The following is a 26,940-nucleotide window of genomic DNA, read 5'->3' on the forward strand; positions in this document are numbered from 1 at the left end:
TGTGCCGCCTCCATTGCCCCCACATTTTGAGGGTAGCCGCCACCACCGGGCTCGTGGTATATCTCATTGGAGGGAGCAGCAGCGGTGCCGTTGCCAGCGCCTCCCGGCTTGTACCCTCACAAGACGCCGTCTCCAGCCTCTTCCATGTGGCTCCCTCCCCCTCCATCACCCACTTGCGCACCATCGCCGCATTGGCGGCCCAGTAGTACCCACAGAGGTTGGGCAGCGCCAGCCCCCCCCCATCCCTAGTCCGCTCCAGGAACACCCTTCTCACCCTCGGAGTCCCTTGCGTCCACACAAACCCCGTTATGCTCATGTTGACCCGCCTAAAGAAGGCCTTCGGGATAAGAATGGGGACGCACTGGAACAGGAACAAAAACCTTGGGAGCACCGTACCCGCCAGGGACAGCGGCAACGTGTGCCACCTCTTAAACTCCTCCTCCATTTGCTCCACCAGCCTCGTGAAATTAAGTCTATGCAGGGCCCCCCAGCTCCTGGCCACCTGGACCCCCAAATACCAGAAGCTCCTCTTCGCCCTTTTTAGTGGGAGCTCGCCAATTCCCCTCTCCTGGTCCCCTGGGTGAACCACGAACAACTTGCTCTTCCCCATGTTGAGCTTGTACCCTGAGAAATCCCCGAACTCCCTGAGGATCCTCATTACCTCCGGCATTCCCCCCACCGGATCCGCCACATATAGCAGCAAGTCGTCCGCATAGAGCGACACCCTATGCTCCTCCCCACCCCTCCCCAGCCCCCTTCAGTTCCTCGACTCCCTCAGTGCCATAGCAAGAGGTTCAATCGCCAGTGCGAAGAGCAGGGGGAACAGGGGTCACTCCTGCCTCGTCCCTCGGTGCAACCAAAAGTACTCAGACCTCCTCTTATTCATCGCCATCGGGACCTCGTACAACAGCCTAACCCACCTGACGAACCCCTCCCCAAACCCGAACCTCTTCAGCACCTCCCACAAGTACCCCCACTCTACCCTATCGAAGGCCTTCACATCGTCCATCGCCGCCACTATCTCCGCCTCCCCCTCCCTCGCCGGCATCATAATAACGTTCAGGAGCCTCTGCACATTCGCGTTCAACTGCCTCCCCTTCACGAACCCCGTCTGATCTTCGTGGATGTCCTGCGGCACACAATCCTCAATCCTCGTGGCGAAGACCTTCGCCAGCACCTTGGCATCTACATTTAACAACAAAATCAGCCTGTAAGACCCACACTGCAGGGGATCCTTGTCCCGCTTCAGGATCAAGGAGATCAGTGCCCGGGACATCGTCGGGGGCAAAGCTCCCTTGCCTCATTGAAGGTCCTAACCAGCAACGGGCCCGACAGGTCCGCATATTTTTTGTAAAATTCGACCAGGAAACCATCCGGCCCCGGTGCTTTCCCCGCCTGCATGCTCCCTATCCCTTTGATCAGCTCCTCCAGCCCAATCGGGGCCCCTAATCCCGCCACCAGTCCCTCCTCCACCTTCGGGAACCTCAGTTGGTCCAGAAAGCGGCCCATCCCTCCCTCCCCCAGTGGGGGCTCGGACCGATAAAGTTCCTCATAAAAGTCCCTGAAGACCCCATTGATGCCAACCCCACTCCGCACCACACTCCCTCCCCTATCCTGAACCCCGATCTCCCGAGCTGCGTCTCGCTTCCGAAGCTGATGCGGCAGCATCCGACTTGCCTTTTCCCCATATTCATAAATCACCCCCTGGGCCTTCCTCCACTGCGCCTCCACCTTCCTGGTGGTCAACAGGTCGAATTTGGCCTGGAGGCTACGCCTCTTCCTCAACAGTCCCTCCTCCGGCACCTCAGCGTACCTCCTGTCTACCCTCACCATCTCCCCCACCAGCCTCTCCCTCTGCTCCCTCCTCTCCTTGTGGGCCCTAATGGAGAACAGCTCTTCCCTAACCCCAACCTTCAGTGCCTCCCAGACCATCCCCACTCGGACCTCCCCGTTATCGTTGGCCTCCAGGTATCTCTCTATGCTTCTTCGGACCCGCTCGCTCAGCTCCTCACCCGCCAACAGCCCCACCTCCAAGTGCCACAACGGGCGCTGGTCCCTCTCCTCCCCCAGCTCTAGGTCTACCCAATGCGGGGCGTGATCCGAAATGGCTATCGCCGAGTACTCGGTGTCCTCTACTCTCGCAATCAGCGCCCTGCTCATAACAAAAAAGTCGATCCTGGAATAGGCCTTATGAATGTGCGAGAAGAATGAAAATTCCATAGCTCCTGGCCTTGCAAATCTGCAAGGGTCCACCCCTCCCATCTGGTCCATAAACCCCCTCAGCACTTTAGCCGCCGCTGGCCTCCTACCCGTCCTATCCTGGCGCGATCCAGTGCCGGATCCATCACCGTGTTAAAGTCCCCTGATCCGGCTGATAACCTGAACGGCCCGCTTAACCGGCCCGTTCAAGTTATCAGCTTGATCAGGGGGCTACCCGCCCCCCCTCCCTCGCCGACTAGCCATAACCCCTCCTCGGCCAGCCACACGCCTGCGCCCCACGCCCGGCCCGTTCCCCATGGCGGCAGACCCCCGTCCCAACCCCCTCTACTTGCTCCAGCTCCCCCTTGACCACACCAGCAGCAACCCGGTCCCTGCACCGCCCCCCCTCCCCCCCCGCCTCACTACCCCACCAGCTAGGACCCCTCCTAGCTGCATTGCTCTCCCCATTGCACTCACGCAAGTCAGCTGACTCTTGCTGACCCCGGCCGCTCCCGCCTCTCCTTCGACTCCTCCCATTGTGGGACTTCCCCTCCCCCTCCATTACCCACCAGCAGGCTCCCCGCCTCCCCCTTCCATCCCAAGCGCAGAAAAAACCCGTGCTTCCCCGCCCTAGCCCCGCCCCCTCCAGCCTTCAGCACGGGAAAAAGCCTGTGCCTTCCTCTGGCACAGCTCCTTTTACAGGCCCAATCCTCTCACCCTCGGCCTTCCTCGGCCAGCCCCTGCACAGATTACCCCAAGCCGTGAACACGCTGATCTATTGCCAAAACCGTTGCCTCAATGCCTCCACCGCGGACGCCACCCGTGAGGTTTTGGCCTGGGTGGCACGCATGGTCGACACTGTCTCCTGCACGCGGTTGGACTCCTCCAACTGCACCTGCAGGTGCTGGATGCTCATTGACAGCCCCTCTTGTAATCCCTGGCTGTGCGACTGCATCTCTGCAATCGATGGGACTGTCCGTTCCAGAGGCCCGAAACCTGTCTGGACGGCAGCTTGTTCCTGGGGTAGGCCTGCCCTCCGACCGTCCGTCACCTCGGGTGTTCCTACCTCCGCCTGCTGTACCAGATCAACTGTGTGTTGCGCAGCAGAGAGTGTCCCAGGAGCCTTTTTAGTAAAGTGCCCAACCGAGGTGAGTGTCTCTGGGTTGGTGGGGGGTGTTGGAGAACAGCTGTGACAGAAAGTCAATGTAATCCTCCGACCCGAGCTCTGGGCCTTGTGAGTCTCGGGCAGAGAGTTGCGATCCGAGCTGCTATCCTCATCATTTCTTGGCTCACGGGGGAGAAGGGGGATGGGGGTGGGGGTGGGGGGTCTCCGTCTGTGGCACTGGCTGTGGCTGTGGGTGGGGAACACCGGATAGACCCGCCCCATCACCAGCTGTTCCTGCAAGACACAAGACAAGATGCAAGATTAGACCATGGGCTGGGGGGTGATGGGGTGAGCATGTAGGTTTGAGTGGTGAGGGTACGGTGAGGTTGGGGGTGAGGGTGGGGTTATGTTGGTGTGGGGATGAAGGTGGGGGTGAGCGTGGTGTGGGTGAGGGTGATGTGGGGGGGCTGTGTTGACACGTGTCAAAGGGAACCGCAACTCAACAGGCCCTCGCCAGTGGCTGTACTCCACCCCGGCGACCTCCCTATCCTCCAGGTCACCGACAACATCCAGGGCACTTTGCTGTGCCGCGGTCAGGGGCCACAGGTCCGACGTCCCCCTCCAGTTTTCTCCCATTCCCGATGTGGGCAGAGTTGCCAAACAGCACGGATTTTCCGTATAAAATATGGAAGGACGTTTTTTCTCATTGAAATACGCAAAAGGAGACAGCTGAATTGCAAGCCGCCTCCCGAAATGCTCATTTGGTTTCCTTGGCGACAGGGCGCCGCGCAGAGGCCCTGCCCCCTCTCCTCTCTGCCCCACACACTAACAACTCATGTGTGTCTGACGGGGACGGGCCTCTGCGTGGGACCCTGCCGCCAAGGGAACCAATACGCACCTCGCTGCCTCATGTGTGAGATCACGCGAAGGTCGGTCACCTGAATATCACCCCCCACCCCACCTTCCGCCACATGGTGGGGGGTGCGGACACCCATGTGGCGGGTGTCACTCTGCAGAACCAGGGACCTAAGTGGGTTGCCAGCGGGTGCACAGCAAGATGGCTGTCTTGCAGCCATGACGGGACACCACGCAGTCCCATTGGGGGTCACCCCGGCCCCTTGGCCTGTTCCCCCCCTCACCAACCCCCTTCCCTTGGCCCTGGCAGCCCCCCCCCCCCCAGCCCAGCCGGTATCCGGCCTGACAGCACATAGTCGCTTCTCTCTATGTCCTACCTCCTCTCTCCCCCTCAGCATCCACGACACGGAGGAGGGGCATCACGGGGGCCCCGGAGAAGACCGGGTAGGCCCGCTAATGACATGCAAATGGTGTTTACTGTACGTGGGTTCCGGAATGCATTGACACCGCTGTCGAGGTGATGGCAACCTATTCTCTGCCAAATCGCGTTTCCCAATTTCGCCGTCAGTCAATGGAGAATCCCACCCTCTGTCTCTTGCTCTCTGGAGAGCATCAGCTTCATCACTGGAAGAAGACATCTTGTGAAGTGGGGTCTACGACCACTGACAAAAAAAATAAAGAAATGCAACGGCAATGGCCATCAGTAAACACGTATTAAAACTGTTCAAATTCCTGACTTCTCACCAGCTTTTCAATCTGTGAGGACTGGAAAAGTCAGATGAGCAAAGATAGATTTTGTTTTGCCAGGAAATCTGACGAGGTGACAGTGCCCCTTTAAGAGAACAGATGTGAGTTTCGTGCGATCTGGGGGGAAATGAAACTGAAACTTAAGGGAATAACAGAACGAGGAGCAGCAACAGCGATGGCCGTCAGTAAACACGTCTTAAACCTGAGCGAGGATTTAACCTGCTCCGTCTGCCAGTCTGTGTTTGTGGAGCCGGTGCGGCTGGACTGTGAGCACAACTTCTGTAAATCCTGCATCCAGAAGTTTTGGGGAAAGCAGCGTCAGGCTGTGTCCTGCCCGGAATGTCAGCAGGTTCTCCCCCGGAGAAGTTTCACCAGTAACAAGGTGTTGGTCAATCTCTGTGAGAAAACCAGGCAGCTGGAGCTGAAACTGGAGCAGGATCGCTCTCTGTGTGAGGAAGAATGGGGGAATCTGAGAGAGGACACAGAGAGTGAGCTGTCTCTCTGTGAGGAACACCGGGAAAAGCTCATCCTGTTCTGTGAGGTGGATGAGATTCTGATCTGTGCCAAATGTGTAGACTCTCCCGTGCACTCAGCCCACAGGTTCCTACCGAGTCAGACCGCAATTCAAACATACAAGGTAAAGTCAGATACTTGTTTCCAATTGTTCATTGGGTTGTTTGAAGTCAATGGACAAATGTTGGTCCCCCCGCTGTTGATTACTTTATTTGCAATACTTAATTTCAAGGGTAAGGAGTTCAGTGATAATGGGCTGAATTCTCCGTTTCCGAGAGTAAGGGCCCAATTCTCCGGCCTTGTTGCGCTCTTGCTCAAGTAAACAAGACCGTTGAACAGCGGGAGAGGCCGAAAACAGGAACCGTGCCAGGCGCCAAACAGTTTGCGATGCAACCGGCCCGCTTCCCTCAGCGAGATACCAATTATCAGCACTTAAGCCCTATTTCCATACAATTAACGGAAACCACCCCATATCTAACGGCCTGCCGTCATTCATCGGTCTCCCCAGCAAGTGGTCACAGTGCGACCAATTAGTATTCCTTTTTAAAACATGAACCTGGTGGAAGGGTTCTTGTGGGGAGCTGAGGAGGGGAGTAGCCATCTTTGCTCACAGGCGAAGAGCCCGGGGTCGCTGGACTTGTCACCCCAGAGATTGGCGGAGGGTGGGGGGACCCTCGGCTGTGGTGGGGGGGGGGGGGAAGACTCTCCGCAGGAGTGGGCCGCCCGTCCGCAGGGGTGGGCCGCCATGTGGGAGGGGGAGGGGGAGGGCAACCACCATGCCAACCCTTGGATCGTGTGTATCCATTCTGAGGGCAACCCTTGTCCTTGCATGTCTGCTCCACCGATCACCCATAACCCCCTCCGACTGCCGAGGCGTCTGGCCGTGCGGCTGAAGGCTATTGCTGTTTTTGAAATTAAATGTTATTTTATTTTTTAAATTTGGAGTACACAATCTCTTTTTTTCCCATTAAGGGGCAATTTAGCGTGGCCGATCCACCTACCCTGCACATCTTTGGGTTGTGGGGGCGAATCCCACGCAGACACGGGGAGAATGTGCAAACTACACACGGACAGTGACCCAGGCCTGGGGTTGGACCTGGGACCTCAGCGCCGTGAGGCAGCAGTGCTAACCCACTGCACCACCGTGCTGTCCTGTGGCCTCAGTGATGATCACAGCGGATAACCCCTGTCGCCCAATAGCCAACTCCTCAGCCATGAAGAGGTCAGGAACTGTTGAGTGTGCCAGGGTGAAGATGTCATGCACGCTGCCTGGATATCGGGCGCAGACGTGAATGTTGTGCAGCTCATGGTCACGCACCAGCTGCACATTCATGGGGTATGGAGTGGTACTTCTTTTGATATATGAAGGCCATCCCCTCAGATGCCGGTGATCGTAGGGGGACATGCATCCCATCGATCACCCCCTGGACCTGGGGCGTCCTAGCGATGGTGGCAAACCCCACTGCCCTGGTATCCTGGTGGGCTTGGTCCACATTGAAGCTGACATATTGTGCCGACCGGGCACACACAGCCTCCGTGGATGTGTGAAGGCACCAAAGTCTGCAAGATCCCGGACAGGTCCTCACTCAGTGCCCGGAAGGAGCCCATGGTGGAAATGTTCAGAGCGACTGTCATCTTGACGGCCACCGAGAGCAGGGTGTTCTCTCCCATACCCCCACAGTTCCAGGTGCACCATGGTCCAGCAGATATGCCGTATGGTCTCCCTGGTTAGCCGGAGTCTCCGACGTCATGCCCAGTCCAGCAGGTTCTCGAATGACAGGCATTGCCGGTACACATAAGGCCAAATGTGGCACCTCCTTGGCACCTCCTCCTCGACCTGTTGGGCAGCAGACTCTCCATCATCAGCGGCTGGCTCCTGTGCCCCTGGGACAACTCCGCTGCTGCAGGGTTCTCCCCGAGCAGCTTCTGATTGTACAGCCTCAGTGCATTCACCAGGGCTGTGGCAGCAAGGTAGATATGTCAACCATCCCTGGTTGCTATCCAAATCCATTGTCTGCGGGGGAGGGGGGGTGAAATGCAGACATGTTACCATGGTGTCCGTCCCTGTGCCCAACCAGGTCCAACGGGCTATACGGTGGCCCCGGCCTGCACTACTACCCCTGCCCCTGTATGTCTCCTTCCCTCTCCCATCCCCACACTCCCCACTGGCCGTTCCCCTGGCACTCCGCCCTCCGCACCACACCCCTGGCCCCGTCAGTGCTGGCAGCACGGGGGCTTCTGACCCCGAGCCTCATCCATGCCAGCAGGTGTACCACCGGTGGCTGGTGCTATCCATGCCAGCCAAAAGCTCTGTGGCCCCATCCAGCGCCCTCCTGGTAGATCTACTGTGAAGGCCCCCTTTGCTGGGCTGCGTGATGCCCACCGGCAGGGTGGCATCCAGTTGTGGGTGTTGGGGAGGGATGCTGTCGCTCTGCGCAACCACGGGCCATGGTGGGCAATCAGTGGGGTTCATCGCAAGATGGCTTCCTTGCAGGCCACGGCAATGGTGTTTTGTGCCTGGACACTTCAAACCAACAGCCCATCCCCTGGTCAACCCGCTCTATTCCCTCAGTCCTGCCAGATGCCCCCCAGCCAGCCCATGGTCACATCTCTGGGAACATGTCCTACCTCCTCTCTCTCAGCAGCCACGTCGCCTGTTTCCCGATTTTTAAAACCACAAGTGAACCTCGGCATCAGTAATTCCTCCTGGTGAAGGCGGAGAAACGCGGGAGGCCCCGGAGATTACCGGGACGGGCGCTTAAATGATATGCCAACGGCATTGCTGTACTTGCGGAACTCCATCCAAGCCCCGCCCTATCCCAATACCCCTTTAACCTAACCTACACATCTTTGGATAACAAGGAGTATTTTAGCATGGCCAATCCACCTAACCTGCACATATTTGGATGGTAAGAGGAAACTGGAGCACCCGGAGCAAACTCACGCAGACACGGGGAGAACGTGCAGATTCCGCACAGAGACCCAAGCCGGGAATCAAACCTGGAACATTGGCACTTTGAAGCAACAGTGCTATCCACTGTGCTACCGTGCCGCCCAGTACACTACTTACAGGCAGCAGGCTTTCTGGAGAGTCATTTAGTTCTTATAAAACTGGGCCTTCAACTCAAAGGTTCATATTCAGGCCTATTTCTTTCTTGGGGAACTTTGGCTCACATCAAAACCTGCTTGTAGCCTGTGGTTTGATTTAAAGCCTTTGTTGCTCGAATTAGAGTCACAGGTCCATTACTCTCCCACGGATCAAAATGGTAATGGAAAAAAGAAAAGAAAGGGAAATAAGGGAATAAACAGAAAACAAATGAGATGGACCTTTATAGTGTCAATTCACCTCAGGATCTTGTACATCCTCACAGTGTGTGATATAACAGCAGACAATGTGATGAGATCTGATTCCATTTTTAGGACCAGCTGAAATTATGCTTGGATTCCATGGAGACTGAAAGGAAAGATCAAAGTAAATTGAAACAGCAGCAGGAACGGGAGATTTCCCAACTGGAGGTGAGGGTTACTTCAGTTCTTTTTTTTTTTTTATAAATGTTTTATTGAAAATTTTTTCCCAAACAACAATTTTTCCCCTCTTACAAAGCAAACACAACAATAACAATACAGACATTTTAAACAATACACAAGTAACAAAACCCCTTTATCTTTGACCTAAACTAAAACCACCCCCCCTCCCTCCCCCCCCCCCCTCCCCCTGGGTTGCTGCTGCTGGTCATCTGTCTTCCCTCTAACGTTCCCCTAGGTAGTCGAGAAATGGCTGCCACCGCCTGGTGAACCCTTGAGCCGATCCTCTCAGGGCAAACTTTATCTGCTCCAGTTTAATGAACCCCGCCATATCATTTACCCAGGCCTCCAGTCCGGGGGGTTTCGCCTCCTTCCACATGAGTAGGATCCTGCGCCGGGCTACTAGGGACGCAAAGGCCACAACGTCGGCCTCTTTCGCCTCCTGCACTCCCGGCTCTTCCGCAACTCCAAATAGAGCTAACCCCCAGCCTGGTTTGACCCGGGCCTTCACCACCCGCGAAATCACTCCCGTCACTCCCTTCCAATACCCTTCCAGTGCCGGGCATGCCCAAAACATATGTGCGTGGTTTGCCGGGCTCCCGCCACACCTCCCACATTTGTCCTCCACTCCAAAGAACCTGCTCAATCTTGCTCCCGTTATGTGTGCTCTATGTAGCACCTTAAATTGAATCAGGCTAAGCCTGGCGCATGAGGAAGAGGAATTTACCCTGCTTAGGGCATCAGCCCACATACCCTCCTCTATCTCCTCCCCTAGTTCTTCTTCCCACTTTCCTTTTAGTTCGCCCACCGACTCCTCCCCCTCTTCCCTCATCTCTCGGTAAATCTCTGACACCTTGCCCTCTCCGACCCACACCCCTGAAAGCACCCTGTCCTGTATCCCCTGTGTCGGGAGCAACGGAAATTCCCTCACCTGTTGTCTAGTAAATGCCCTCACCTGCATATATCTCAAGAAATTTCCCCGGGGCAACTTATACTTTTCCTCCAATGCTCCCAAGCTCGCAAAAGTCCCATCTATAAATAAATCTCCCACCCTCCTAATTCCCAACTGGAACCAGCTCTGAAATCCTCCATCCATTCTTCCTGGGGCGAACCTATGGTTGTTCCTGATTGGGGACCCCACCAGGGCTCCCCGCACCCCTCTCTGTCGCCTCCACTGTCCCCAGATATTCAATGTTGCCGCCACCACCGGGTTCGTGGTAAACTTTTTAGGTGAGATCGGTAGCGGCGCCGTCACCAGCGCCTCTAAACTCGTCCCTTTACAGGACTTTCTCTCCAGTCTTTCCCACGCCGCTCCCTCACCCTCCATCATCCATTTACGTATCATTGCCACATTGGCGGCCCAATAGTAATCGCCCAAGTTCGGTAGTGCCAATCCTCCTCTGTCCCTACTACGCTGAAGGAACCCCCTCCTTACTCTCGGAACTTTCCCTGCCCACACGAAGCTCGTGATGCTCCTGTCTATTTTATTAAAAAAGGTCTTAGTGATTAGTATAGGGAGACATTGAAATACAAATAAGAACCTCGGGAGGACCATCATCTTAATTGCTTGCACCCTGCCCGCCAGCGATAGAGGCTGCATGTCCCACCTCTTGAAGTCCTCCTCCATTTGTTCTACCAACCGTGTCAGATTAAGTCTGTGCAATGTTCCCCAGCTCCTAGCGATCTGAATCCCCAGGTATCGGAAGTTTCTTTCCACTTTCCTTCGAGGCAAGCCTTCTATCTCTCTACTCTGGTCCCCTGGATGTATCACAAATAATTCACTCTTCCCCATGTTCAGCCTATACCCCGAGAAATCCCCGAACCCCCTCAAAATTCGCATAACCTCTATCATTCCCCCCGCTGGGTCCGACACGTGTAACAATAGGTCATCCGCATATAACGAGACTCGGTGTTCTTCTCCCCCTCTAATCACCCCTCTCCATTTCCTGGAGTCTCTCAACGCCATGGCCAGAGGTTCAATTGCCAACGCGAACAACAATGGAGACAGCGGGCATCCCTGTCTTGTTCCCCTATATAGTCGGAAATACTCCGATCTATGTCGACCTGTAACTACGCTTGCCGTTGGAGCCCCATAAAGAAGTCTAACCCAGCTAATAAACCCGTTCCCAAACCCAAACCTCCTTAACACTTCCCATAAATACTCCCACTCCACCCTATCAAATGCCTTCTCTGCGTCCATTGCCGCCACTATCTCTGCCTCCCCCTCCACTGGGGGCATCATTATCACCCCTAATAGTCGTCGCACGTTAACATTCAGTTGTCTCCCTTTTACGAACCCTGTCTGGTCTTCGTGCACCACCCCCGGGACACAGTCCTCTATCCTCGATGCCAGTACCTTTGCCAACAATTTGGCGTCCACGTTCAACAATGACTTCAGTTCTTTTTAAACACTGAAACCCTTTAACAACCCACTGTTTAAATGATCTCTCTCGCTATCATAGGAACTCACTGGATCCCTGGAGAAAGACATCTCTGCAGAATTTGCCAAAATCCATCGATTCCTTGAAGACAAAGAGAAACATTTAATCGAAGACCTGAGGAGACAAAAAGAGGACGATCTACGCCCAGTGGAGGAGAATCTGAGAAGAATTGAAGAGGAACTAGCTTCACTTAAGGAGAAGATATCGAACCTTTGTGTCGACATCGAACAGCAAGACAATGTCTCCTTTCTCAAGGTGACCCTTTATAACCCAGTCTTCATATTGTTGGTATGATTGTGAACAACAGTTTACAACAGGGCTCAAACCCCAACACAACAATGTACAATGTGCGGTATCACTGAGGACTAACCGGTATCAGTCAGGATTGAGATCGGGAGTGTTGAGGCGATTGTCCCACAAACTGTGATCAAAGCCGGGATAAAAGGTCCAGGAAAGGATCGGGAATTAAGAGATTGGTGCCCTCAAACCAGGGAATGCCTGTGAGGAACATTGAAGCAAATATTAGACATCATTTAAACTGGAGGGATGTTGGGGTGGGGGGAGCGGGGGGGCAGGGGTGGGGGTGGGGGGGGGGGGGCAGGGGTGGGGGTGGGGGGGCAGGGGGGGGGGGAGTGGGGGCAGGGGGGGGGCGAGGGGGAGCGGCGGGGGGAGAGCAAACCAGACCCAATGGAGATGAACCAGAGGATAGATTACATGTGCAAGTGGGAGACATTACAAAATCGGCAGAGGTGATTAATATTTCCATTCTCCGCCAATTTGTCTTTCTGTTTCAGATGGAAGTCTTTGAGTTTGATTCTTTTAGTCTAGGCCCTCGGTTGGGAAAGGTCTTTGCTTTCAACCTGTAACGGTTTTCACTGTAGATTCATCAGGATCTCAAGCCTTCGCTGCAGCATCAGGAACAGGAGGCAGGAAGCATTTTTGGAGAGAGAGCAACTGACAGCTTCTTTTCTCAGGCTCCAGGAACTTTCTGTCTAGGTTCTCTGAAAACATCCCACCTAAGAGGTGGCATGTGGTGCAGTGGCTAGCACTGGGACTGCGGCACTGAGGACCCAGGTTCAAATCCCGACCCTGGGTCACTGTCCATGTAGAGTTCGCACATTCTCCCTGTGTCTGTGTGGGTTTCACCCCCACAACCCAAAGGTGTGCAGGTTAGGTGGATTGGCCATGCCAAATTGCCCCTTAATTGGAAAAATAAATAATTGGGTCCTCTAAATTTATTTTAAAAACATCCCACCTGGCAGGACCCAATCGCTGTCTGCTGCCGGGCAGAATACTGCCTTTGGCCAATCCATTGGCACCAGCCAACCAATCAAAACAAATTCTTCCAACTTCTCAGGTACCAGAAAGTCTGAGTTTTTCTGTACAAGATCTAAATCTCCAATCGCACAGTGTACTGTTTTGCTACTTTCAAGTTCCTCACTTGCTTTGCTCAAATTAAAGTATATGTCCATTAAATATCAATGAATCAAAATGAAAACCACAAAGTAAAAGAAATGGGAAATAAGGGAATCAGCAGGGAGGGTCCTTACACCAGACACACACCCAGGGCTGAATTCTTCACCGTCCCAGCTGTGTGTTTCTCGACGGCGCATGTCTCTGGCAACGGGATTCGCCGTTCCCACCACTGGCCAATAGGATTCCCATTGTAGCCACCTCCAAGCCCCCAGCTAACCCACTGCCGGCAGAGCGAAGAAACCCGCTGGTGGAGAATTCATCCGTCAGACATGACACAAACATAGTGTAGGCAGTGTACACACACAGACACCACACACACCCAGACACCATACACACTCACACCACACTGCACACACACGGACACCATACACACTCACACCACACTGCAAACACCCAGACACCATACACACACCACACTGCACACACCCAGACACCATACACACACCCAGACACCACACATACTCACACACACCACACTGCACACACCCAGACACCACACACGCCCGGACACCATACACACTCACACCACACTGCACACACCCAGACACCATACACACTTACACCACACTGCACACACCCAGACATCATACACAATCACACCACACTGTACACACCCGGACACCATACACACTCACACCACACTGCACACACCCGGACACCATACACACTCACACCACACTGCAAACACCCAGACACCATACACACACCACACTGCACACAACCAGACACCACACATACTCACACACACCACACTGCAAACACCCAGACACCATACACACCACACTGCACACACCCAGACACCATACACACACCCAGACACCACACATACTCACACACACCACACTGCACACACCCAGACACCACACACACCCGGACACCATACACACTCACACCACACTGCACACACCCAGACACCATACACACTTACACCACACTGCACACACCCAGACATCATACACACTCACACCACACTGTACACACCCGGACACCATACACACTCACACCACACTGCACACACCCGGACACCATACACACTCACACCACACTGCAAACACCCAGACACCATACACACTGACACCACACTGCACACTCCCAGACACCATACACACTCACACCACACTGCACACACCCAGACACCATACACACTCACACCACACTGCACACACCCAGACACCATACACACTCACACCACAATGCAGACACCTAGAAATCATACACACTCACACCACACTGCACACACCCAGACACCATACACACACCCAGACACCACACATACTCACACACACCAACACTGCACACACCCAGACACCACACACACCCGGACACCATACACATACCCAGACACCATACACACTCACACCACACTGCACACTCCCGGACACCATACACACACCCGGACACCATACACACACCCGGACACCATACACACACCCGGACACCATACACACACCCGGACACCATACACACACCCGGACACCATACACACACCCGGACACCATACACACTCACACCACACTGCACACACCCAGACACCATACACACTCACACCACACTGCACACTCCCGGACACCATACACACACCCGGACACCATACACACATCCGGACACCATACACACACCCGGACACCATACACACACCCGGACACCATACACACACCTGGACACCATACACACACCCAGACACCATACACACTCACACCACACTGCACACACCCAGACACCATACACACTCACACCAACACTGCACACACCCAGACACCATACACACTCACACCACACTGCACACACCCAGACACCATACACACTCACACCACACTGCACACACCCAGACACCATACACACTCACACCACAATGCACACACCCAGAAATCATACACACTCACACCACACTGCACACACCCAGACACCATACACACACCCAGACACCACACATACTCACACACACCAACACTGCACACACCCAGACACCACACACACCCGGACACCATACACATACCCAGACACCATACACACTCACACCACACTGCACACACCCGGACACCATACACACACCCGGACACCATACACACACCCGGACACCATACACACACCCGGACACCATACACACACCCGGACACCATACACACACCCGGACACCATACACACACCCGGACACCATACACACTCACACCACACTGCACACACCCAGACACCATACACACTCACACCACACTGCACACTCCCGGACACCATACACACACCCGGACACCATACACACATCCGGACACCATACACACACCCGGACACCATACACACACCCGGACACCATACACACACCTGGACACCATACACACACCCAGACACCATACACACTCACACCACACTGCACACACCCAGACATCATACACACTCACACCAACACTGCACACACCCAGACACCATACACACTCACACCACACTGCACACACCCAGACATCATACACACTCACACCACACTGCACACACCCGGACACCATACACACACCCAGACACCATACACACACCCAGACACCATACACACTCACACCACACTGCACACACCCAGACACCATACACACTCACACCACACTGCACACACCCAGACATCATACACACTCACACCACACTGCACACACCCAGAAATCATACACACTTACACCAACACTGCACACACCCAGACATCATACACACTCACACCACACTGCAAACACCCAGACACCATACACACTCACACCACACTGCAAACACCCAGACACCATACACACTCACACCACACTGCAAACACCCAGACACCATGCACACTCACACCACACTGCACACACCCAGACTCCATACACACTCACACCACACTGCACACACCCAGAAATCATACACACTCACACCACCACTGCACACACCCAGACACAATACACACTCACAGCACACTGCACACACCCGGACACCATACACACTCGCACCACACTGCACACACCCGGACACCATACACACTCACACCACACTGCACACACCCAGAAATCATACACACTCACACCAACACTGGACACACCCAGACACCATACACACTCTCACCACACTGCACACACCCAGACATCATACACATTCACACCACACTGTACACACCCGGACACCATACACACACCCGGACACCATACACACACCCAGACACCATACACACACCCGGACACCATACTCACACCCAGACACCATACACACTCACACCACACTGCACACACCCAGACACCATACACACTCACACCACACTGCACACTCCCGGACACCATACCCACACCCGGACACCATACCCACACCCGGACACCATACACACACCCAGACACCATACACACTCACACCACACTGCACACACCCAGACATCATACACACTCACACCAACACTGCACACACCCAGATATCATACACACTCACACCACACTGCACACACCCGGACACCATACACACACCCAGACACCATACACACACCCAGACACCATACACACTCACACCACACTGCACAAACCCAGACACCATACACACTCACACCACAATGCAAACACCCAGACACCATACACACTCACACCACACTGCACACACCCAGACACCATACACACTCACACCACAATGCACACACCCAGAAATCATACACACTCACACCACACTGCAAACACCCAGACACCATACACACTCACACCACACTGCACACACCCAGACACCATACACACACCCAGACACCACACATACTCACACACACCAACACTGCACACACCCAGACACCACACACACCCGGACACCATACACATACCCAGACACCATACACACTCACACCACACTGCACACTCCCGGACACCATACACACACCCAGACACCATACACACACCCGGACACCATACTCACACCCAGACACCATACACACTCACACCACACTGCACACTCCCGGACACCATACACACACCCGGACACCATACACACACCCGGACACCATACACACACCCGGACACCATACACACACCCAGACACCATACACACTCACACCAACACTGCACACACCCAGACACCATACACACTCACACCACACTGCACACACCCAGATATCATACACACTCACACCACACTGCACACACCCGGACACCATACACACACCCGGACACCATACACACACCTGGACACCATACACACACCCAGACACCATACACACACCCAGACACCATACACACTCACACCACACTGCACACACCCAGACACCAGACACACTCACACCACACTGCACACACCCAGACATCATACACACTCACACCAACACTGCACACACCCAGACACCATACACACTCTCACCACACTGCACACACCCAGACACCAGACACACTCACAGCACACTGCACACACCCGGACACCATACACACTCGCACCACACTGCACACACCCAGACACCATACACACTCACACCACACTGCACACACCCGGACACCATACACACTCACACCACACTGCACACACCCAGACACCATACACACTCACACCACAATGCACACACACAGACACCATACACACTCACACCACAATGCAAACACCCAGACACCATACACACTCACACCACACTGCACACACCCAGACACCATACACACTCACACCACAATGCACACACCCAGAAATCATACACACTCACACCACACTGCAAACACCCAGACACCATACACACTCACACCACACTGCACACACCCAGGCACCATACACACACCCAGACACCACACATACTCACACACACCAACACTGCACACACCCAGACACCACACACACCCGGACACCATACACATACCCAGACACCATACACACTCACACCACACTGCACACTCCCGGACACCATACACACACCCGGACACCATACACACACCCAGACACCATACACACACCCGGACACCATACTCACACCCAGACACCATACACACTCACACCACACTGCACACACCCAGACACCATACACACTCACACCACACTGCACACTCCCGGACACCATACACACACCCGGACACCATACACACACCCGGACACCATACACACACCCAGACACCATACACACTCACACCACACTGCACACACCCAGACATCATACACACTCACACCAACACTGCACACACCCAGATATCATACACACTCACACCACACTGCACACACCCGGACACCATACACACACCCAGACACCATACACACACCCAGACACGATACACACTCACACCACACTGCACACACCCAGACACCATACACACTCACACCACAATGCAAACACCCAGACACCATACACACTCACACCACACTGCACACACCCAGACACCATACACACTCACACCACAATGCACACACCCAGAAATCATACACACTCACACCACACTGCAAACACCCAGACACCATACACACTCACACCACACTGCACACACCCAGACACCATACACACACCCAGACACCACACATACTCACACACACCAACACTGCACACACCCAGACACCACACACACCCGGACACCATACACATACCCAGACACCATACACACTCACACCACACTGCACACTCCCGGACACCATACACACACCCGGACACCATACACACACCCAGACACCATACACACACCCGGACACCATACTCACACCCAGACACCATACACACTCACACCACACTGCACGCTCCCGGACACCATACACACACCCGGACACCATACACACACCCAGACACCATACACACACCCAGACACCATACACACTCACACCAACACTGCACACACCCAGACACCATACACACTCACACCACACTGCACACACCCAGATATCATACACACTCACACCACACTGCACACACCCGGACACCATACACACACCTGGACACCATACACACACCCAGACACCATACACACACCCAGACACCATACACACTCACACCACACTGCACACACCCAGACACCAGACACACTCACACCACACTGCACACACCCAGACATCATACACACTCACACCACACTGCAAACACCCAGACACCATACACACTCACACCACACTGCACACACCCAGACACCATACACACTCACACCACACTGCAAACACTCAGACACCATACACACTCACACCACAATGCACACACCCAGACACCATACACACTCACACCACACTGCAAACACTCAGACACCATACACACTCACACCACAATGCACACACCCAGAAATCATACACACTCACACCACACTGCACACACCCAGGCACCATACACACTCACACCACACTGCAAACACCCAGACACCATACACACTCACACCACACTGCAAACACTCAGACACCATACACACTCACACCACAATGCACACACCCAGAAATCATACACACTCACACCACACTGCACACACCCAGGCACCATACACACTCACACCACACTGCACACACCCAGAAATCATACACACTCACACCACCACTGCACACACCCAGACACCATACACACTCACAGCACACTGCACACACCCGGACACCATACACACTCGCACCACACTGCACACACCCAGACACCATACACACTCACACCACACTGCACACACCCAGAAATCATACACACTCACACCACACTGCACACACCCAGACATCATACACACTCACACCACACTGCACACACCCGGACACCATACACACACCCGGACACCATACACACACCCAGACACCATACACACTCACACCACACTGCAAACACCCGGACACCATACACACTCGCACCACACTGCACACACCCGGACACCATACAGACTCACAGCACACTGCACACACCCGGACACCATACACACTCACACCACACTGCACACACCCAGACACCATACAGACTCACAGCACACTGCACACACCCGGACACCATACACACTCGCACCACACTGCACACACCCGGACACCATACACACTCACACCACACTGCACACACCCAGAAATCATACACACTCACACCAACACTGCACACACCCAGACACCATACACACTCTCACCACACTGCACACACCCAGACACCAGACACACTCACAGCACACTGCACACACCCGGACACCATACACACTCGCACCACACTGCACACACCCAGACACCATACACACTCACACCACACTGCACACACCCGGACACCATACACACTCACACCACACTGCACACACCCCGAAATCATACACACTCACACCAACACTGCACACACCCAGACACCATACACACTCTCACCACACTGCACACACCCAGACATCATACACACTCACACCACACTGTACACACCCGGACACCATACACACTCACACCACGCTGCACACACCCAGACACCATACACACTCACCACAATGCACACACCCAGAAATCATACACACTCACACCACACTGCAAACACCCAGACACTATACACACTCACACCAACACTCACACACCCAGACATCATACACACTCACACCACACTGCACACACCCAGACATCATACACACTCACACCAACACTCACACACCCAGACACCATACACACTCACACCACACTGCACACACCCAGACATCATACACACTCACACCACACTGCACACACCCGGACACCATACACACACCACACTGCACACACCCAGACACCATACACACACCACACTGCACACACCCAGACACCACACATACACCCAGACACCACACATACACACTCACACCACACTGCACACACCCGGACACCACACACATACCCGGACACCATACACACTCACACCACAATACACACACCCGGACACCATACACACACCCGGACACCATACACACACCCAGACACCATACACACACCCGGACACCATACACACACCCGGACACCATACACACACCCGGACACCATACACACACCCGGACACCATGCACACACCCAGACACCATACACACACCCGGACACCATACACACCCAGACACCTTACATACACACTCACACCACACTGCAAACACCCGGACACCATACACACTCACATCGCACTGCACACACCCGGACACCATACACACTCACACCACACTGCACACACCCGGACACCATACACACTCACACCACACTGCACACACCCGGACACCATACACACTCACACCACACTGCACACACCCGGACACCATACACACTCACACCGCACTGCACACACCCGGACACCATACACACTCACACCACACTGCACACACCCGGACACCATACACACTCACACCAACACTGCACACACCCAGACACCATACACACTCTCACCACACTGCACACACCCAGACACCATACACACACCCGGACACCATACACACACCCGGACACCATACACACTCACACCACACTGCAAACACCCAGACACCATACACACTCACACCACACTGCACACACCCGGACACCATGCACACACCCGGACACCATGCACACACCCGGACACCATGCACACACCCGGACACCATACACACACCGGGACATCATACACACACCCGGACACCATACACACTCACACCACACTGCACACACCGAGACACCATACACACTCACACCACACTGCACACACCCGGACACCATACACACACCCAGACACCATACACACTCACACCACACTGCACACACCCGGACACCATACACACACCCAGACACCATACACACTCACACCACACTGCACACACCCAGACACACATACGCACACCCAGACACGCAGACCGAGACACCACACATACACAGACACCACACACACACAGCCAAACATCAGACACACACACGCACACCCAGAAAGCACAGACACCACCCCCCCCCCCCACACACACACACACACATGCACACACCTAGACACCGCACACCCAGACACCACACACAATGTGTCCGTGTGGGGGGTAAGAACCAATCGATCCCTAAATCGATACTGCAAAGGAGGAAAGATATGGGAAGTCTGGCACTGCACAATCGACAATACTACCACTGGGCAGTTACGGCAGAGAGGGTGAGGGGATGGATAAGTGAATCTAACATGGAAAGGGTGAGGCTGGAGGAGTCCTCCTGCAGGGGGTGACCCTCCGAGCCCTCGCCATGACAGTGCTCCCATCCCCGCCGGCAAAACACTCAACCAACCCAGTGGTAGTAGCAACACTGAGAACCTGGAACCAGATGGGACAGCACATCGGTCTAACCAAGGGGTCCACAATGGCCCCCATCTGCGGCAACCCCAGATTCCCACCAGCCATGCAAAACGCCACCTTTAAGAGAGGGAGAGAGGACGGGTAGGGGTGATCAGGAACTTTTACACGGGACAGATTTGCGACCTTAGAAGAGCTGACAGAGAGACTCGAACTACTGAACGAACAGGAACTCCGACACTTACAAGTCAAAAACTTTCTCCACAAGGCGATGACGAGGTAACCTAGGGGCCCGAGAGACACAATGCTGGAGGAGCTACTGGACATGGACAGTATGGAAAAAGGGAACTGCGAGTACATATACGGATATAATTTAGAAAGGGCGAGAGCACCACTGGACGGAGCAAGGCAGAAATAGGAGGACGAACTAGGGATGGATGTAGGGTGAGGACTCTGGAGCGAAGCACTGAGCAGGGCCAACTTCACCTCCTCCTGCGCAAGGCTGAGCCTGATGCAGTTTAAAGTGGTGCTCAGAGCGCACCTGTCCTGAACCCGAATGAACAGGATCTTCCCGGAGGTGGAGAACAAATGTGAGCGGTGCCAGAGGGGCCCGGCCAACCACACCCACATGTTCTGGGCTTGCCCCAAGCTTGTCAGGTTCTGGGCAGCCTTCTCCGAGGCAATGTCCAGGGTTGTGGGGGTGAGGGTGGAGCCATGCCTGAGAATGGCAATCTTCGGGGGTATCGGAGCAGCCAGAACTTCATTTGGGGAAGAGGACCGACGCCCTGGTTTTCGCTTCCCTAATCGCACGCCGGAGAATCCTGCTCGGCTGGCGATCGGCAGCACCACCCACAGCTGCAGACTGGCTCGCTGGCCTCTCGGAATTTCTCCACCTGGAGAAGAGGGTCGGACGAGGGCTTCCACAAAACGTGGCGACAATCACCAGCCTGTTCCCGGACCTGTTTGAAGGTGGGTGGGGGGGGGGACGCATGGGAACCGCCAGGGCCACAGAAAACAGACATGAATAAAGGGGGTGGGGGCGCAATTGGGGAGAGACCCAAGGCCCAAGCAAACGCCAGGAGGGTACCCAGGGAGAGACCAACATGGGCCCCCCCCCCTCCAAAGTTATAAGAGCAAAACGAGTGATAAATAAACCATCTACGGCAGAGGTAAGGGCCTAAGACAGGGCCCGAAAATAGTAGAAAAGTGGAGGGGAACAGCAGAGGTGGGTGGAACAAAGGGGGTGGGGGGGTGGCGGGGGGGGGGGGGGGGGGGGGGAGGAGGTGAGAGGGGGTACCCAAAAAGAACAGCATGTAAATTGTAAATAATAACTGTTTCACTCATGTCCAGTGTAAAAATGTAAACTTCAATACTTCTTACAAAATGATGGCGAAGGGTCAGGGCATCTGATGTACCCCCCCCACCTTTAAAGCCCTCATCATGCGGTTCGTAGTGTGGGATAAATCTGAATCTCTTATTTTCTGGGCCCTCGAGCTTACATGGCATTGTGCACATATGATAGATTTTTTTTGATACAGATTGCAGTTGTACAAACATTCCATTATCTCGACATTAGACACATTAAATATTCCAATGATTCGCGCAAACTAACCAAGTCATTCCCATGGATGCTAAGAACAAAGAGCAGATGTTATTCCCGGCAGGGTGTCAGGAAAGGATGTTTTAAAAACTTGCGGTTCTATCCTCCAGATATGGTTCACAGATAATGGTATCAGCAAAGAAATTCAAAGACAGGATTCAATTCAAAACCTTCTGTTTATTCCTTTAAAACAAATAGAAATGTCTAGAATCACACAAAATGTGAGTAGGACAGATATAATTCCTTGATTCTAAACTTTTGACATCTTTAGCTTATTAAGAATGACAGTTACTCGCAAGCAGCTGCTTTCCTCTTTCCAGGTTATGGTTAACCGTTGAATTCCCTCACTCAGGAAGCCGAAATTCAAACTGATTTAAAAGGTGATTAGGATAAAATATCCATAAATATGACTTCAAACCAAGACAAGGGGCTGGATTCTCCGCTCCCCGACGCGGCAATCCGTTTTTGCTCACGAAATCGGGAGCAGCGCCGGTTCTTCAATTCTCCGTCCCCCGAAAAGCGGCATACACATGGAGTACACCGCGCCGAGTGTCCACCGCCTCAGGCCATTGCCTGAGGCCCACCCCGCGATGGCGATGCTCCGTTGCCGACCGGCCGAATTCCCGTCGGCGTGGACCTCTCCTGGTCCCACCGTCCGTGATCCTCGCGTGGCGGCTGCGGACTCAGTCCGGGGCCGCCACAGTTGGGGGAGGGACGATCGGCGGGCAGTGGGGTCTTCATTTGGGTCTGGGGACAATGTGTGTGGGCGGTCTGGGGCGCGCGAGCGGCCGATGCGGGGCACTATTTTGCCGGTCCAGGTCCGCGGGCTGAGTCCGCCATGGGGCATGGCGCAGCCGCTGGAGGCCGCCGCCATGCGCATGAATAGCCTCTAACCCGGAGGTGCGGGGGCCGTATCGGCAGCTAGAGCTGCGACCTCTACGACAGCTGCCTGCTAGCCTCCAGCAAAACGGGAAAGCTGTGGCCTTTTGATGCCAGTTTTGCTGGCGTAAAAGACCACAGTTTTCCCGAGGTCGTGGGGACTTTGTCCCAAAAACAGAGAATCCAGCCCACGATCCCTAAGAATCTTACAGGGGAAACTAACATGCTATGAGATCGCAGAAACTGGTCACTGAAAGCTCCACGCAAATCCCTTCACATTTTATCTGAATCACTGATTCGATATCATTGAAAATGACAAACTGAACAGCACTGTGTAAATTTGCTAAAATGTTTCTGATTCTCTGTCCTGCAGGAACTGAAAAGATACCGAGAAAGGTGAGTGTCTGAACCAAACTGTCACATGGTTTTTACACTGTGATCACCGTCTGTATCGAGCAGTGAGTGATTAAATCTCCCATTTAAACAGTTACGGGTTAAAGACGAGGAAGTGGGACATGCAGGGAGAGATGGTGATATCCAGAAAATCCAAGATTCGGAGGAAGAAGAGGACGATAATGGAGTTACGAAGGGGATATACAAGATTTCGAGGACCACTTCTCTACATAGTGTGGAGAGAAATGAAACAGATCATCTCTCCAGGTAAGAAGCTCCGCAGTTTGGTGTTCACTTTCTGTACAGTTTCCTACTCTCACCCCCACGTCTTGAGAAGGTGCTGCCTGTTACTGGGGACATAGCACTGAGGCAACAGCACTGGGTTCTTCAGTAAAAGGACTCCTCAATGTTGGACAATAGATTAAGGGCGCGATCTACTTGGAACTACGATGTTGTGGCCATTACGGAGACATGGATTTCACAGGGGCAGGAATGGTTGTTAGATGTTCCGGGGTTTAGATGTTTTAAGACGAATAGGGAGGGAGGTAAAAGAGGAGGGGGAGTGGCACTGTTAATTAGGGAGTGCACCACAGCTGCAGAAAAGGAGGTAGTTGAGGAGGGTTTGTCTACTGAGTCAATATGGGTGGAAGTCAGAAACAAGAAAGGAGCAGTCACTTTATTGGGAGTTTTCTATCGACCCCCCAATAGCGGCAGAGAGATAGAGGAACAGATTTGGCGGCACATCTTGGAAAAGTGCAGAAGTAACAGAGTTGTTGTCATGGGTGACTTCAACTTCCCTAATATTGACTGGAACCTCCTTAGTGCAAATGGTTTGGATGGAGCAGATTTTGTCAGGTGTATACAGGAAGGATTCCTGACTCAATATGTAGATAGGCCGACTAGGGGGGAGGCTATATTTGACTTGTTGCTCGACAACGAACCAGGCCAGGTGTCAGATGTTTCGGTGGGAGAGCATTTCGGTGACAGTGACCACAACTTGACCTTTACCATAGTCATGGAGAGGGATAGGAACAGACAGTATGGGAAGGTATTTAATTGGTGGAGGGGAAATTATACTGCTATTAGACAGGAGCTAAGGAGAATAAAGTGGGAACAATTGTTCTTGGGGAAATGCACAACAGTAACGTGGGGATTGTTTAAGGAGCACTTGCTGTGAGTGCTGAATAGTTTTGTCCCACTGAGACGAGGAAGAAATGGTAAGGTGAAGGAGCCTTGGATGACAAGAGAAGCGGAGCTTCTAGTCAAGAGGAAGAAGGAAGCTTATGTAAGGTTGAGGAAGCAAGAATCTGACTCGGCTCTAGAGGGTTACAAGGTAGCCAGGAAGGAACTCAAAAATGGACTGAGCAGAGCTAGAAGGGGGCATGAAAAAGCCCTGGCGGGAAGGATTAGGGAAAACCCCAAGGCTACACTTATGTAAGAAATAAGAGGATGATCAGAGTGAGAGTAGGGCCGATCAAGGATAGTGGAGGGAACTTGTGCCCAGAGTCTGAAGAGATGGGGGAGGCTCTAAATGAATACTTTGCTTCAGTATTCACTGGAGAGAGGGACCTTGTTGCCAATGATAACAGTGTGAACGAGGTTAATAGACTCGAACAGGTTGATATTAAGAAGGAGGATGTGCTGGAAATTTTGAAAAGCATCAGGATAGATAAGTCCCCTGGGCCTGACGGGATATACCCAAGGTTACTACGGGAGTGGACAAGGTGCGGCGGTGGTGGGAAGGAGAAAGGGTAGAGTAAGCTAGGATGGAGAGGAATCTTGTAAGGGGTCCAGTTTGAGGGCTATGGTGATGGCAGCACTGCCAATGGCTCCGAGTAGGTGTTCATCATGGTGAAGATATGGAATCAGCTGAGGAGGCATTTTAGGGTGGAAGGGATGTCGGTGCTAACGCCGCTGTGCGAGAATCATGAGTTTTAGCCGGGGGGGGTGTTGGATAGTGTATACAGGAGGTGGAGGGAAGTGGGACTGGTCAAGGTGAGGGATTTGTATTTGGATGAAGGGTTCGCCAGTCTGGAGGAGCTAAAGGAGAGGGTAAAGCTACCGAGGGGTATTGAGTTCAGGTATCTACAGATTAGGGACTTTGCCCGAAAGGTCTGGAAG

The 26,940-nt window shown here is 53.7% G+C and overlaps 1 protein-coding gene across 1 annotated transcript in view; it reads left to right on the forward strand.

Moving 5' to 3' along the window:
* The first annotated feature begins 5,033 nt into the window (after positions 1 to 5,033).
* Positions 5,034 to 26,940, forward strand: part of LOC140390215 (zinc-binding protein A33-like) — a 45,817-nt gene continuing 23,910 nt past the window's right edge. The window contains exons 1-5 of the mRNA XM_072475185.1: positions 5,034 to 5,543; positions 8,840 to 8,935; positions 11,407 to 11,640; positions 24,800 to 24,822; positions 24,914 to 25,086. Coding sequence (XP_072331286.1) covers positions 5,034 to 5,543; positions 8,840 to 8,935; positions 11,407 to 11,640; positions 24,800 to 24,822; positions 24,914 to 25,086 — 1,036 coding nt within the window. The remainder of the gene's footprint in view (positions 5,544 to 8,839; positions 8,936 to 11,406; positions 11,641 to 24,799; positions 24,823 to 24,913; positions 25,087 to 26,940) is intronic.

This window comes from Scyliorhinus torazame, chromosome 14 (genome assembly GCF_047496885.1).
Source record: "Scyliorhinus torazame isolate Kashiwa2021f chromosome 14, sScyTor2.1, whole genome shotgun sequence".
Classification (NCBI taxonomy): Eukaryota; Metazoa; Chordata; class Chondrichthyes; order Carcharhiniformes; family Scyliorhinidae; genus Scyliorhinus; species Scyliorhinus torazame.